We start from the raw sequence: 15,263 nt of genomic DNA, 5'->3' as shown, positions 1-15,263 counted from the left end.
TTGCCCCGTGGCCCTAATGACACAAGAGCATAACACAAAGGCTGCCATCTTTAGCTTCTTACCTCTCCCACACATTTTTTGTTTCATTCAAATTAATGTAGATGTAAGTGTCTCTGACTATATCTTTTTGTAACCATTGCATTTTAATATGATAACAAGTCAATATTTTCTTTAAGAGTCGTACTGAAATGTTGGTAATTGATCTAAAAACTTGTTGATGCAAAATGTGAAGTTTTTCCCCTGTCTGGTACCATAACTAAGCACTGCCTATCTCCCATGTTGCATTGCAGAGTATCTGGATTATTCTTGGGAAGAATGAGGTGTCGATCAAGTCTCTGGTGGCCACGCTGTCCTTTTTTGTTCTGGCAGGAAAAGCCAAAACGGCCACCGTCCAGCAGAGGGTACTTGGTCTGAACGCCGCCTCAGTCTACCTGCTGCTTTTGGGAATCCCAGGTGAGGAAATCTCAGAAATATATACCTGAGGAGAAGGTTTGTGAATAAGTACCCATTGTATCATATGTTAACTGAGTAATGAAAATAGTGTCAGTGTATCATTTTTGCATGCGGTGCATTTCCAACATAGCTCTTTTTTTGGTAGTTGGGTATTATCGCTGTTAGTTCTGACAGTGTACTCATCAGGTGTATGGCAGATATCGGGGAACATGGTCGCATCACTTCGACAATGTTTGACAGGTTGACAGAAATAGCAGTTAGATGAGCACAATGGCATTTCAGTTGAGTTCTCTCTCAGTTTCACCTTCAGATAAAGTGGTTTCAATAATCTGGCTCAAGTGTTTTGTTTCAAACTTTCTGATCAAGTCAAGTAAGTAGAGTTAAGGTTAAAAAGCAGGAGGTGGTTCTGTAAATTCATTGTTTCCAATGGATAACTTGGATCAACATTGTGAACAGTGGACAGTCCGTGGCCTACTGGTACAGGTACTACTGTGTCGGCTTGGAACCAGAGGATCACTTGTTCCAACGGGTCACGGCCTGAAGTGCCATTGAGCAAGGCATCTAACCCCGCATGCATGTATGTCTTATCATACTGTTTAAATGCCCTCCAGGCATACATGTGCATGTTTGTGTGAGTGCATGAGAGGAACAAAATAAGGACCAACTCATTAATTCCGCTCCACTGGAGGTCAAAACTCCACAGCTTACCTTTAGATTCACAAGCTGTTTCTGTCACAAATCACTTCAAGACTTTCTACCCACACAGCAGTACCTCCCCACAGAGTCAGTCATATGATGATGATCATTTAGCTGTACTTTAATCATCTACATTTTCATATCAAACAACATCTTTCGTGTTGGTCTTGTCTTATTGTCTTCTTGCTTTTCTCTTGTGCCATAAGGTGAAATGGACACTAACATTTTTATTGCTTCCAGGGAGCATCGCCCACAAGGTTTTCCATGAGGTTTTGTTGGACACGTGTTTAGACTTGACCTGTCACTGCTGGCCTCAGGACTCAGGAAAGAAGCGTAAGAAGGGTGGTCTGAAGGCCTCTCAGGCAGGAGGCAAACGTGCCAAACCAAAGCGGAAAGATGCTCCAGAGGTAAAGTCGGGATCAGAAACCACATGGCCATCGTTAGTCATGATTGCACATTACTGAAGACGCACTTACTTTCATACTATGACTTCACTTCTACTGCCAATGGTGGAATTTTTGGTGCTTGTCTTAACCCGCTGGAGTCCATCTACTTATTGAAAATATGCATGTTTTATTTACAGTAATAACTTTATTTATATATGATGTGTAGACAAGCTGAGAAAGCCAGTTAGAGGTCAATCATAGGAGCTTTCAGAGTGTGACATTTATGTTTCTAGACCATTTTTAAAATGCAAATTTTCTTTCTACAATGAAAACGATTACTATTTTTAATTAACATGCAAATAGACTGTTTTGTAGTTTTATTATTTATTATTTTTTCTGCTGTTTTTTTGGTGTATAAATGGTTAAAAAAAGGTACATTTCCATAGAAACCTGTGTCTTTTGTTTGTATTTTGGGTTCCTGGCAGCTTTATACTTTGTTATTTAAAATAAAATGAAAAATCTGACTGATAGCCAAGTTTGTGTGCAGGAAAAGGAACCATGCATGTGATGTAAGGACGGACTGAAAGATGCTAAACAGAGACAGAAATTAATGCATAGGAAGTTGACAAATTTGAAGTCTCCTGGAGTTCAGAGGTTTAAAATCCTTTGAGAAGCTTTTGGTTGAAACTTGCAATGATAATGCATGATGATGGAATGGCTAGTATCAGCAGGTTTCTAGTCTGTAGCAGTTGATCATAAAAAGATCACTCCAATGTTTGACATTTACATGCTGTAACACAGACGGAGAAGTTTTAAAAATGGCCTAAGGAGGAAGGAGGTGTGTGGAAATTAAAGTGTCTTTCTCTTTCATTTTCAGATGGAAGTCGATGAGGATGAGGAGGAAGATGAGCTGAATTTCTCCGGACAGGACTTGATGAAGATCAGAGATGCGGTGGTTCTCCTGGTTCAAAGCCTGCTTAGACTCCTGCAAACATTTCCACTCAAACACAGACCAGAGACTGCCAGCAACTGCACGCAGGTCACTGATTCATTATGCACACACACACACACACACACACTCAGTGTAGAACAGCAGGTTGGTTATAACACCTGTGTTATTATGGCGGTCAGCATATACAGTCTCTGGATATTCCCTTAGGATCTTATGTTTGAACTGAATTCTTCCATTTTCTGATTTGATCTCCTCAGGGTACTCAAAAAACTGTTTGAGCAGCGTGTCCCTTACTACTGCTGTAGCTGCTGCTGTAGCTTCAGTGGCCATGTTGCTATAGCAACCAAGCAGCTTCCAAGGTAGTAGAGATTCTACTGTAGCTAGCTAGCAAAAACGATTTTTTAAAACAAAAATAAACATAAGAAAAATTAAAAAATACCTATAAAAATATAATTTCTTAGCTGGCAAGTAATAAACAAGTAAACTTCTCTGCCTTTCTTGTTGTTTAGTGATATTTTCCCACCTGGTTCCTTGTGGGAAGCTGAGGCTCACAGAGCAGTTGGCAGTTGACAGTTGGTAGTTTGTTAGGTAGCTGCTAGGTAGCTACGCTTGTCAGTTGGAAGGAATAAAATGAAAATAGACCTTCATTGAGGTTTCAAAGTCAAAAATTTGATAGAAAAATTTGTAGAAAAGTATATCGAAGGTATTCCTCTTGTTTTTGATGTTTGTATCTCTCTTGACAATCCAAAAGTCCAACATCAAATCAGGAGCTCCTCCTCAGCATGTCATCTCTCTCTCTCTCTCTCTCTCTCTCTCTCTCTCTCTCTCTCTCTCTCTCTCTCTCTCTCTCTCTCTCTCTCTCTCTCTCTCTCTCTCTCTCTCTCTCTCTCTCTCTCTCTCTCTCTCTCTCTCTGCGCAATGTTTTCATGTGTCTACAGTTGCACCCATGCTTCATAGAGCACAGTACTTGTACAGACTGTTAGAGGGGCGACTGCTGCACTTCTGCTGTTATTGATGAAAATGCCTGCACCAGAGTAGTGTGTATTGCAGACTAAAACTAAACAAATCATAGGCCTCAGTAACTGTATCACTTCCATAGCCTTATGTAATCTATATATATTAACTTAGCCATATTCCACACAATGTGAAACAGTTTGTATCACAGCTCTATACTGGGTCCCAAGAGGAAAAGCTCACCATCTGGTTTTGCCTGTGAATCACACACAGTGTGCTGCAGATGTGGCCAGTATAAGGATACTTGCCTTGGCTCATCTGCTTTATGAATGGTCTGCATGCGTTCTATGTTCAGTGCATCCTGGGTGTTGACCTGTCTTGATTTTTTTTCTGCAGATCTTCATTAAGCTGCTTTACACTGAGCCTGTCATTGGAGAGATCCGGTTTGCTGTTGAACAGTGAGTTTTCTTACTTCTCTCTGTCTTGTTGAGTGTATGCAGTTCTCAAAGAGCTGAGACTGTTGGATTCTTTCTGCACAGAGATATCACCGCGCTTAAGAGTGTTCCTGAGATGGCTTTCTACGGCATGCAGCTGCTGCTTTCACCAAAACATGGAGACCAGAAAGAAGTAAGATCCATTAATCCTGGTCCACAGTGATCCAACATGTCTCACTAAAACTTACCAGAGATTCTAAACATTTACTTTGCTTGTACGAGCGTGTCAAACGTAGAGACTACTTGTCCTTCCAAAAGACTTGAAGATAAATAGGCCTGTCACCATAACACATTTTTTAAGACTATATATTGTCCCAGAAACTATCAAGATGGTGTTGGTGATGGTGGCAACGATGGTGTTGTTGTCGTTTTAGGACCATTCTATTTCATCAATACAATATTGGAGCATAATTATTCAACTGAACTGAGAGGCAGGAGAAATTTCATACGTGGATATCCAAAACCCAAGTATCTGCCTGGCTACATGGCAGTAGTGCAGGACTTCCAAAGCACAGGACAAATGTACATGATTAACAAGACAGGAAATAAAAACACATTTCTACAGCATTTTTCCTGATGTTTGTTTAGTTTTTAAGTTTTATTGTCAAATACTGGAGAAGAGTTTAACCTCTTCAGGTCCTTAAAACTCTTCAAATGAAACCGTGTGAGAAGGGTTGAACTCCTTTCAACTCATGAGACGGGTTAAGCAGAAAAGTCTGACAGTGTTCTGTTTCTAATCTTAAGTAACGTGTGCTTTCCAGGCCCTGCGGAGCATTTTCCACCGGCTTCTCTATGTTATCCTGATGATGAATGAAGGCGATGGAAGCAATCCGTCCCTACTCGTACCCAGCCAAACCATCCTCTCCACCCGCAACCAGGCCATCCAATTTGTTTGGTAAACAGCTGTGTTTAAGATACTGCACAATCACGTTACAGCAGTTATGTAGAGATTTAAACCATTTTGAAGTGTAGAAGGTGACAATTCCAGTGACCTGGACTGTTGGGCCAACACATTTTCTGCATGAAACACTTGGTTTTATTGGAATTCAAATTCAGCAGTTTTTTTTTTATGTAATGCCTGCCCAGGGACTACAGATGGGTTTAGCGAGCAAAGAAATCTGGTACAATGCATCTCTTCTCCTCTATGTGAGATTAATGTTGTATATGGGCTTCGACAAATGCATGTCATAAACTAAACTGATATGTATATGGCATTAAAATAACAGCTATTTAATCTGACACTTTTTTTACTTTTTTATTTTTTTTACAAACTTCTTGATTGAAAAAAAATGAGGAGCCTGGTTAAAAGTGATTAAGTTCATAAGCTTTAATTATTGATGTCCGATGATATGAAAGATTAACAGAAGAATTGAGGTGGTGCGATCAGAGAAGACTTATCACCTTGCTAAAGGCCAATACTGATCCAATAAATCTGCCTGGATCTCTGCAACATATTTGGATCCCACCAGCATGTGTAGTGGTCATAGTGGGAAAACTGACTCAGGATCAGAAGTTAAAGGAAAACTTCAACAAAAGTCACAATCTCAAGAGACGGGACTGAAATATGTGTCACCGGTCAAGATGAGAATGAAAAGGCATTACTGATTAACAGTGTGAAAATGAAGCAAAATAGAATTGATTATTTATATATTTGATGGCAGTTGTACAGTTTGTTGCACTGGCTGGAGAATCCTGACTACCATCTGCTGGACATAAAGACAAAGTGTCGCTCACACATCAAAATCTATAGAAATGTATCATTGCTTGTATTATAAAAGCCACCAACTTTCTTAATTAATAATTGGGACAACTACATCTTCATTGAAACTGTTGAATTATGTGAAAATGGTGGCAACTAGCAACTTCATCTCCTTATTGTTCATTTATTTGTGTGGAGGAAAGGCTTCACATCACAATCACTTGTTTGTTAGGGGACATGTCTAGCCTATGAAGCATGACTTTGTACATAATTTATGTGTTTGTGATTTCAGTCATATTGTGGATGAGCTGAAAGAGCTTGGGCTGCCTTTTCTGCAAATCCTCCTTCAGCATATCTGTATCAAGGTGACTCCTCCAGACAACACTTATGAAAGTTCCTTCATCATTAACTGATGCTTTACCTAAGCTCTGCTCTAATGTTTAGATGGTGGAGAATAGTGAGTTTCGAAGCCATGGAGCCCAGGCTGTGGCCATGTTGACATCTCACATGGCCAGTCCAGACTATGCCTGCTTCATCAAGTGGCTGTATGACTACTCCAGACACAAAAAGGTAACACTAAAAAAAAACACTACATGTTGTTGTATCTTTCTCTTTTTTATGTTTGAGCTTTGTATATATATATATATCCCTGTGTCGTTTCACATCATTACTCATTGGCTCCTGTAGATGGTGTGTCGGTTGTTTTCTGTGGACGTTGTGATGGTTCTGCTGGAGCAGACAGAGAGGAGTTCAGATGAGTGTCAGGACCCGGAGCTCTCCTGCTTCCTGCCACACAAGTTCCTCATCCAGAACCTGCTGTTTGCTCGGCGGAAGGACATCTCACCCACTGTCCAAGGCCATGCCTTCAATTGCCTAGCCCAGTGTCTGGAGCTGCCTTCCCTCAACGTCACCAGAGCTGTCCACACCCTCTTCTGTAAGCACAATGAGTCAAATCCTGTTATGTCTTGTTTTTGCTCTGTAACATTAGTTAATGCAGATCTGAAAGTAAAAATGCACTTTGTAGAGTTGAAGTATGAAAACATGCAACACAAATGATTAGACAATGTAAGTGGAAACTGGGAAAAAAAAGTCTCTTGTCTGTCCTCTGTGTTTAGCTGGAACCCAGACAGTGCTGGAAGCTGAAATCACAGAAGGTATACTCTTCTTTTCTTTTTATTCCAGAGTTTATGGTTTGACTGCTATTATTATTATTATTATTATTATTATAATTATTAATAATTAATAGTCATCATCATCACCCTGTAGGGTGGGGTTGAATTCAACAAATGTCTTGGCTTAACTCATGCACAGCTTGAGAAGAATAAACTTCTACTGGCTCAGCTTTAAAAAGGATAAAAAACAATGTATATTTTCTTCCACTCTTACAGGATTATTTAAAGTGAAGTTGTCCAGTAAACTGTTTGACATTAAGAGACAATGCGGCCTCACTTTTACTTGAGCCGCAACTGAATAAAACAGGTTTTCATGATTTCACCTCAGTGGGCATGAGCCATTTCTTAAAGCGACAGTAACCTATATCACCTTTCTAACAAAAAGCTTGCACAGTTACCTTTTGCCAAATATTATTATTAACTATTATATATAACAATATTATTAACTATTGAGCACAAAATGTAATTCTTAAGTTAATTATCTGATTAGTTGCACTTTTACACACATTTTTTTTAATTAAGTAACTTGTCTCCCACACCTTGTATTCCGTTAAAAGGCCTTCAAACATGAGATTGCTTAAACTTGACAAAATCAACTATCTATACTATCTGTGAATGTATAGCACCAACTGATGAAATGTTTTGTAAACAAGGTTTATTATCTAAATGGAATATTCAGCACGTGACAGTATTTTTCCTTCTAAATGTAGTAAAGTTTAATTGCCAGGCCTGGTTCACTATGGTGCATGTGCAGGTGTTTGAAGTCACATTTTGTTTCAGGATGTTCCCAGCAGACTGGGACAACCTACCATGCTCTGCCATTCAGGACTGTGGAGATCAGCACCACTGATGGCTCAAACTGTGAGGGTGAGGGAAACCAACCTGTGCTACCATTCAAATGATTTTATTATGTGCATTGGGTGTTGGGTGGCATTTTGTAAATGGATATGCAAGATGTGTTTTGTATTTTCTATGCAGCAAAGGAGAACCTGGCTCTTCTTCTGCAGCGTGTATCAGACTCCAGTATTAACGTGAGAAAGGCTGCACTGCAGGTATCACAGTCTACTTGAGTTTGACAGCTTCATGTTGAGTATAATAACTGATCAGTTCATAGTACATGTGCTTCACTTCAGATCTCTGTGCACAATGATCTTGTTTAACAATGATGTATTCTACAGTATTCTTTGCTGTCCTTCCACAGGCCATGGTGGGTCTCCTTAAACACAACGTTATCCCAATGAGCTGGGAAATCCTGGATAAGGTGTCAGAGCGCAGCAGAGACCCAGCTCTGTCTGTGAAGAAGAAGGCCCTGCAGTGTGTAGGAGAGCTGCTCACTGTGAGTGTCATCAACAGGACAACATTTTACATGTTCATGACTTGTCCAAACAATCTAGTAGTAAAAAACCTTCTATCCTGATACAAGTCATTAATATCTAGATACTATATTTTACCAAATAGCTTGTTTTCTGATCATTAAATCAGTAAATAGTCTATATGGAATAGCCCAATGGTATCCTCCATACTCCATGTGAGCAGAACACAGCCTCTATGGTTGCTTTGGCTTCGGCCCTAAGTGAGAATCAGGTCGTACAGCGTTGTACAAATGACTAGTTGCTGTTATGCAGTTCAGCCGCTGGTATTTTGACATCACCATAGAAATTATACAGGCAAAAAACAATCTGATAGACATATTTGTGTGTTGGAAATCTACATTGTCATACGGCCAAGCTCTACAATCTAGTGAGGAGAGAAAAGGGAGAATCTGTTTGTTCAGTTCTTTCCTCTGTGCTCCAGGCTGCACCAGAGTGCAGTGTGGTGCAGAAGGCATGGCTGCATGGTGTGTTGCCTGCTGTGATGGACTCTGACGTGCAGGAGAAAGCCCTAGAAGCTCTGGACCTGGTGCTGCTCAGCCAGGTCAAACATTACTCTGCCAGCCGCCACCTGGATGCTAGTCAGAGGCTGACCTGGGACCTAGTAGGACAGCTGTGTCACGACTGCAAGAACCTCAGGTTGGTCCACTTTGTGTTTCATACAGCAGAAATGTTTGCATTTAGCAAATCAAGTCAAATTTATTTATATAGCATATTTTAAAAAAAACACAGTTGGCCAAAGTACGAGTAGATTGTCTAACATAAGTACGATAAAATGTGGCATACTCTAAACCTGACTGAAATGTTTCCATTATGCTGTTGCTATTTAAAAAGAGAGCTGAGAATTCACACCTTTTTTCAAGACTTTGGACAAAAATAGCACTTTTAGAGGCCAGAAATGATTTCTACTGCATGTTTAAAAGGAGAAGGAACAGAAGCATTAGTTAGACTGCTGTTTAGGATAAGTGAAATTGTAGGACCATGTATTGAACACTTCCTTCAACAGGCACGTGGAAACAATGGTAGTAGTAGTAGTAGTAGTCAACTTAGGCTATGAGACAATGTCCTTAATATAAGCAAGGGACACAGGCTCACAGCTACTGAGGACAGCAGAGGAAGGAAGGAGGACGTAGGGCTTGTAGGCAGGAGGAGAAATGCCACGTGGGATCTTATCTGTGATCAATTTCTAAACTTTTTCACAAGCTAAATTGATGAGTGGTTTGTACATGACAGGCAGTGGCAGCACAGTTTTGAACTTACTGTATTGATTGTGTCAAACTGTACTTGAGGAGAATGGTCATTTCTAGAAATATTAGCAAAGTAACTTGTCCTTGTTACTGTCCTTGATTTCTGATGATAAGCCAACTTCTCATCAATACATGTAAAACTGTCTTTTCCAATTTTTCTCTGCTCTCTTACATAATTGCCTAATAGCATAAGTGTCATTTTTGAGCAAGGGTTGAGGTTTGCTTCTATCTTTTCTGACTTTGAGCGGGCAGGGTCTGAGATGTCTACACAAGTTGAGGTGAACTGGTTAATTTAGTACTCTGCTCAGACAGGAGGTATTGGCTTCAATGTAGCAAGGTAGGGAGGAAGCCATATAAGCAGTAGAGAATTTGCTAGCTGTGGGAGGGTTTCAGACCTTTATTGAAGCATAAATCAAGAAATCTAACAAGCTGCACAAAGTTAAGAGTCCAAGAAACCATACCAAGAAATCCAGTGACTTCGACATTTGATGAAAGGTCAACATAAACATTTGAATAACCAGGAATATATATATAGTGTTTGTGTTATTCATAAGAATTAAAGATAAAAACTCTGAACTCTGTTGTTGTGTGTGGCTCCAGCCAGGCTGGATGCCACTTTCCTCAGAGAGAGCTAGAAAAATCATTGGCAGAAATAGGAGTGCATTTCTGCCTGTTAAGCCACTACCACGTCACAAGGCCAAGGAGAGCTCTAGTAGTTCTAGTAGGAGCTTCACTGTATTCACCAGATTTGTCATAAATAGATAAGATAATTTAAAATGAAATGCTTATTAGAGAGAGAGAGCTCACAATCAGAAGAGCTAAATTCTAGCTAGTGGCAGGTGAAGAGGAAGCATGGAGACTATTTTATGGTTGTTTTTGTTTACAGGATGTTTAAGGTTGTGCTAATATTCAGCATTATTATTCAGTGTCTGGACTATTTTCAAACATAAAGTATGAGCAGTGTAGTGATTCAGTCATTATTAAGTGTTGTGTTCTGGCTCTCCAGCCGATATTTCAGCATGGCTTTCACCATCTGGTCAAGACGGAACAAGCTCACACAGGAGCTCATGACCAACCTGATCTCACACACTGAAGCTGATCATAGTGCTGGGGCATGGCTGATGCTCTCCAAGGTTGTCGCTTCATCCCCTGGACTACCCTACGGGAAGATCCTAGACGCCTGGGAAGGCATGTTCAGGTGAGAGGGACACGGAGTATTGACATGAAGCTCATGTTTTTTTTTCAGCAGAGGATCCAGTGTTACTCAGATCATATTTTGATTAATTGTGTTTTTGCTTTTAGTTCAAAGGATGTATCTGTTTCAACCCGCTGTCACATCCTGTCTGTGATGGGAGACATTGCAGCACATTTGAATGAATTTACCAAAGACAGGATAGTTGGTAAGTGAATGTGATGTGCATTGATGGGGACATTTACAGGAAGAGTGGAAACTGCTGTAATCCCTTTGTCTCTGTGTCTTTCTGTGTGTCTATTTCTCTTTCTCTCTGTGTCTCTCTGTCTCTGCGTCTTTATCCACCTTTGTGACTTTCTGTGTCTCTCTGTCTCTGTGTGTCTCTCTCTATCCCTGTCTGTCTCGTCCATGAATTGATATGAAATATTCCCACACTATGCTGTACGGACTTTTTCCCCCCACCTCTAATATGTATCCCTGGCTGTCTTTCTCTTGTCTCTAGATGACCTGATGTCTCGATTGAAGACATTTACTTTGTCTCTGGAGGAGATCTCTGCAGCTCTTCAGGCTCTTTATCAATATGGCTGCAGTGAAAATGTCAAACAGACTCAGGTTGGACATCTTGCCTTTTCACTTTACAACTGCTGATCTAGAGGATCCAGTTAGCCTGTATATGGTTTCATGATGAGAAATGTTAGAAAGCTAAATACAAGCAGATGAGAAATGAAAAAAATGGGGTTCCAACTCAATCTGGATAACCCTGTGTATGTATAGACTTATCAAAAGCACAAGAAATGAATCCTACCCTTTGCCTTAAAAGAAACCAATGAATATTGTGGCATTGTGGTCTGGCTCATTACTATTGTCAATCTGATATTGGTGAGTTTTTTCTTTTCCTTTTTAATGATGGCTCAGTGTTTGTTGGGATTAAACAGATAATGTTTTCATTCCTCACCAAAATGTTGTTTTTTGGTCTACTTTCTATAAAATCTCCACTTGTAAAAATGTAGCACAGAGCAGTTACAGCTCATCAACCGATATGTGTTAAACATATTCTCCTCATATGATGTCATCAGGGTTATATCCAAATAAAAATGGCCTCTGATTCCCACCTCCTTTCAGGGTTTTCTGAACCGGCACTGTGGCGAGCTGGTGTCTGTGTGCGAGGCGTATTTAGCCGGCATCCTCCTGAAAGAACAGGGAACCCAGAACCTCAATGTGGAGCTGATGGTGAGATCCAAGCCTTCACTTGCTTTTCATTCTGAGCCCAACATCTTCTTTGGCGTGCAGGTTCAAAGTCAGCCCCAGTCCCAACCTGTTGCATGAAAGATGTTGCGTGGTTTATTTGAGATCGGCACATACTATGTCCTCAGATAGGAGAAGGGGAACAGATCTCCTTGCCAGTCTCAAAGGCAGATTTTTGGAATACAGCCCGAGCCACACAGTTAACTGGGTTTTTTAAAAACTGGAATTTAACTATTCTTTTTTCAAATAATACAGGGGCTGGGTCAGAACCGCTCGTATGCTTATTTTACAGTTCACTTCATACAGTTTATGGAACCTGTACAATAATGTAGTGCAGTTTGGTTTCTTTTATTTAATGTATGAAATGATAATTATCTAGCTATCATTTTTCATTCACTGTTCTGTAGCTGTAACAAGGAAACCAACTGAAATCACACGGGGTTCAACATATGTCAGGGCAGTAACACAATCAGCCTGTTATCTGGTTGGACCAGTGCTCAAAAAAGAGAATACCAAGATGATAATAATAATAATAATGGCATGTATTCAAATAATTAGAGACATTGCTTCACATTGAGTTCCATTACTACGTCTGCTGGAACTGCTGAAACTTTGCTCTGCTGTGTCTGTCTCAGTGGTCCAGAGATGTGAGGAGACACATCACTTTTTCACTTCATTGATCAAAGTGTAAAGATAAACAAAAAAGGGTTGTTGTCTTTCAGTGCATCTTGAAGAAAGCTCTAGTTGAGAATGATGACTGGTGTTAGAAGCTCATAGCTCAGTGTGTAGGCCAGTGTGTGCTTGACTCACTTAATGATTCCTTTTTAAACTGGTTTCAAATTATAAGCGCTTCAAAAATTCCAAAGCTCAACAATAGTAGATGCATGCACATATTGTGGAACCACAGTTTGAGTCAGTTGCAGTATGGTGAGTGCAAATGAGAACAGCTGTTTTAATAGAACTCCGTTCACTATTTCATTGTTCTCAGCTACAGATTTGTCTGTTTCTGTTGGCAGACACTTGGACAAGTAGGAAATAGTTATTATAACACGACATGTTAAGCAGTCATGCATCAAACTAGGAGGTGTTCAGTTTTTTATTTGTCAAAATCACAGAGCCAGCGTGCTGCACCATCAACAGGTCTGTACTTTGGATGTAAGTGAAAATCCTCTCTTTTGCAGGTCAAACACATCCACACTCTGGGAGTGGCTTCTCTCCATTGTCCTGCCAAGGTTGGCAAAAGGACAGTGTTGCTGGTGGAATCTCTCCTCACGGATTCTGTCAAACTGGCAGGTAGGAAGGATGGACATCATAGAAACAGACATACTGCTAGGCCTGGGACGATAACAAATTTTGCTGGACGATATATTGTCCCACAAATTATTGCCGATAAACGATATTATTGTCAACATGATAATATATCATAATAATGCACACCCTTTCAAATACAATACACTTTTATTTCTCAGTGTTTTTTACCATTATAATTGTAATTTTAAGAACGTTTAAATATCCTAAATAAATAAAACAAACATTTTTTTCTTTTAAAAGGGCAGCATTTATTTTGCGATGTAGCAAACTCCACTTTCTGTGAGCGCACACCGTTTATATTTACTTTGTCGACCAGTGTTGACTGTCGGGACGAAGGCTCTGCATCTCCAGGTGCAGTTTTTTTCCCCAGCTGGGAAAACTGGGTCGGGTGGTTCTGCTCTAGATGGGCATGCAAGTTTGTTGTGGTGGCTTTTTTTGTTGCCACCACTTTTGAACAAATTCGGCATACAGGCTCGTCCATGTGTTGATGGGCTCACCTTTTTCATTCGGTTTGAAACCGACATATTCCCACACCGGGGCTGTGGCATTTGGCTTTGCAATCATCTTTTTTCCTCGCGTTGCTCCGCACGAGGCTCACCTGCTGCACTCTGTGTGTAGCCAATGCTAGCGGCCCAGCCTTCCCCACAGAGACAAAGAGACTGGATGACTGACAGGAGGGTTCACTCCGCTCATTCTGCTATGGAACAAAAGCGCCCAGGTGCTGAGATCGAGCACAGAGTGAACCCTCTTGTCATCCAGCCTGCTTGGAGGCAACAGACGAGGAAAACAAACACGCATGCGCATGGCGATATATCGAGGCCGGCAAAATTATTGAGTTCATTTAATTTATCGTGCGATTAATTGATTTATTGATTATCGGCCCAGGCCAACATACTGCATTTTTCAAAAAGGGATTTTATGATGATGCTGATTAGTGATGGTATCCAATATATATAATGTATAGTTTCACAGCACAAGAGATACTTTCCCAAAAGGGAAAAGGTCTCAACAGGCTGTAAAGCTGAGAAGTGTTTGTCCAGTGTTCCAAGCATGTATGGTAGCTGTCAACCTGCCTTAACCCCCAATCTTCCTCAAACCCACCTACTGTATTTGCTACCTCTCCTTCAATTTAAACCAATGCTGAAAACAACTAGTATGAAGTGCTCAAACTGCTCCATATATATTTAGCATAGCTGATTTGTGAAGGAGCTACTTGTTTTTCTATGTTGGTTACTGACAGAGAACCAGGAGGAGCTACCAGCATCACTGCCTCTGTCCCAGTTCAAAGCAAACTGTCTACCCACCAAAGTCAGAGCCCACGGAGTCCTTGCTTTAGGTGAACTGTCCTTTTCTTAGTTTCCATCTGTCACCTTTGCTTGTCTTTCCTTAATGTCTGAGACATATTCTTCGTAGGCTTAACCGCCATACAGTTCTGCCATCTCATCCTACATTTATCTTCTGTCTGGCTCAGGTAAACTTTGTCTGCAGCATGAGGATCTGGCCCACAAGTACCTGCCAGTGTTTGCCAGGGAGCTGGAGGTTGGCACGGAGGTTGCCGTGCGCAACAACGTGATTGTGATTATGACTGATCTTTGTGTTCGATACACCAACCTGGCGGAACACTACATCCCCAACATGTCCAGTTGTCTGCGAGATAATGAAGCCATCGTCAGGGAGCAGACTCTCATCATGCTGACAAAGCTGCTGCAGGTGGGAGCTGTTCTACACACTTTCAAAGACATCTATTTAATTATTCAATGTAGTTTTTTTTTTTTTAAAAAGAGGCTAATTAAACCTGGCGATTTTGCTCCCTCAAATAACAGCTGATTTTTATTCTTCAGTTGACATGATATAACAACAAATGTTTAAATAGCTGTTTGACAAATATGGAATTGAACAGCATATTAGGGTAAGCATTAAAAAAAAACCCACAAATTATGGAAAAATGATTAAAATTTACAAGATGGGTTCACTTTCAAGGTTGATTGACCTCATCACACCATTAATGCCACACACGCATATTTAGGAATTGCAACAGTATAGATCATTACTGCATCTGGGAAGTTTAGAATGAAATTAATAAAATTAGTGG

General features: G+C 40.4%; 1 protein-coding gene across 1 annotated transcript in view; it reads left to right on the top strand.

Annotated features, from left to right (window-relative positions):
• Positions 1–15,263, top strand: part of ncapd3 (non-SMC condensin II complex, subunit D3) — a 36,092-nt gene that overhangs the window by 4,237 nt on the left and 16,592 nt on the right. The window contains exons 3-23 of the mRNA XM_059359762.1: positions 291–453; positions 1,390–1,556; positions 2,413–2,574; positions 3,838–3,899; positions 3,981–4,068; positions 4,697–4,830; positions 5,927–5,999; positions 6,079–6,204; positions 6,322–6,568; positions 6,750–6,788; positions 7,587–7,673; positions 7,785–7,858; positions 8,008–8,142; positions 8,601–8,815; positions 10,430–10,621; positions 10,726–10,823; positions 11,118–11,227; positions 11,738–11,845; positions 13,042–13,153; positions 14,412–14,507; positions 14,643–14,881. Coding sequence (XP_059215745.1) covers positions 291–453; positions 1,390–1,556; positions 2,413–2,574; positions 3,838–3,899; positions 3,981–4,068; positions 4,697–4,830; positions 5,927–5,999; positions 6,079–6,204; positions 6,322–6,568; positions 6,750–6,788; positions 7,587–7,673; positions 7,785–7,858; positions 8,008–8,142; positions 8,601–8,815; positions 10,430–10,621; positions 10,726–10,823; positions 11,118–11,227; positions 11,738–11,845; positions 13,042–13,153; positions 14,412–14,507; positions 14,643–14,881 — 2,727 coding nt within the window. The remainder of the gene's footprint in view (positions 1–290; positions 454–1,389; positions 1,557–2,412; positions 2,575–3,837; positions 3,900–3,980; positions 4,069–4,696; positions 4,831–5,926; positions 6,000–6,078; positions 6,205–6,321; positions 6,569–6,749; positions 6,789–7,586; positions 7,674–7,784; positions 7,859–8,007; positions 8,143–8,600; positions 8,816–10,429; positions 10,622–10,725; positions 10,824–11,117; positions 11,228–11,737; positions 11,846–13,041; positions 13,154–14,411; positions 14,508–14,642; positions 14,882–15,263) is intronic.

Source organism: Centropristis striata, chromosome 20, assembly GCF_030273125.1.
Source record: "Centropristis striata isolate RG_2023a ecotype Rhode Island chromosome 20, C.striata_1.0, whole genome shotgun sequence".
Classification (NCBI taxonomy): domain Eukaryota; kingdom Metazoa; phylum Chordata; class Actinopteri; order Perciformes; family Serranidae; genus Centropristis; species Centropristis striata.
Note: the sequence above shows the minus strand (reverse complement) of the source record. Positions and strands in the feature narration are given on the sequence as shown.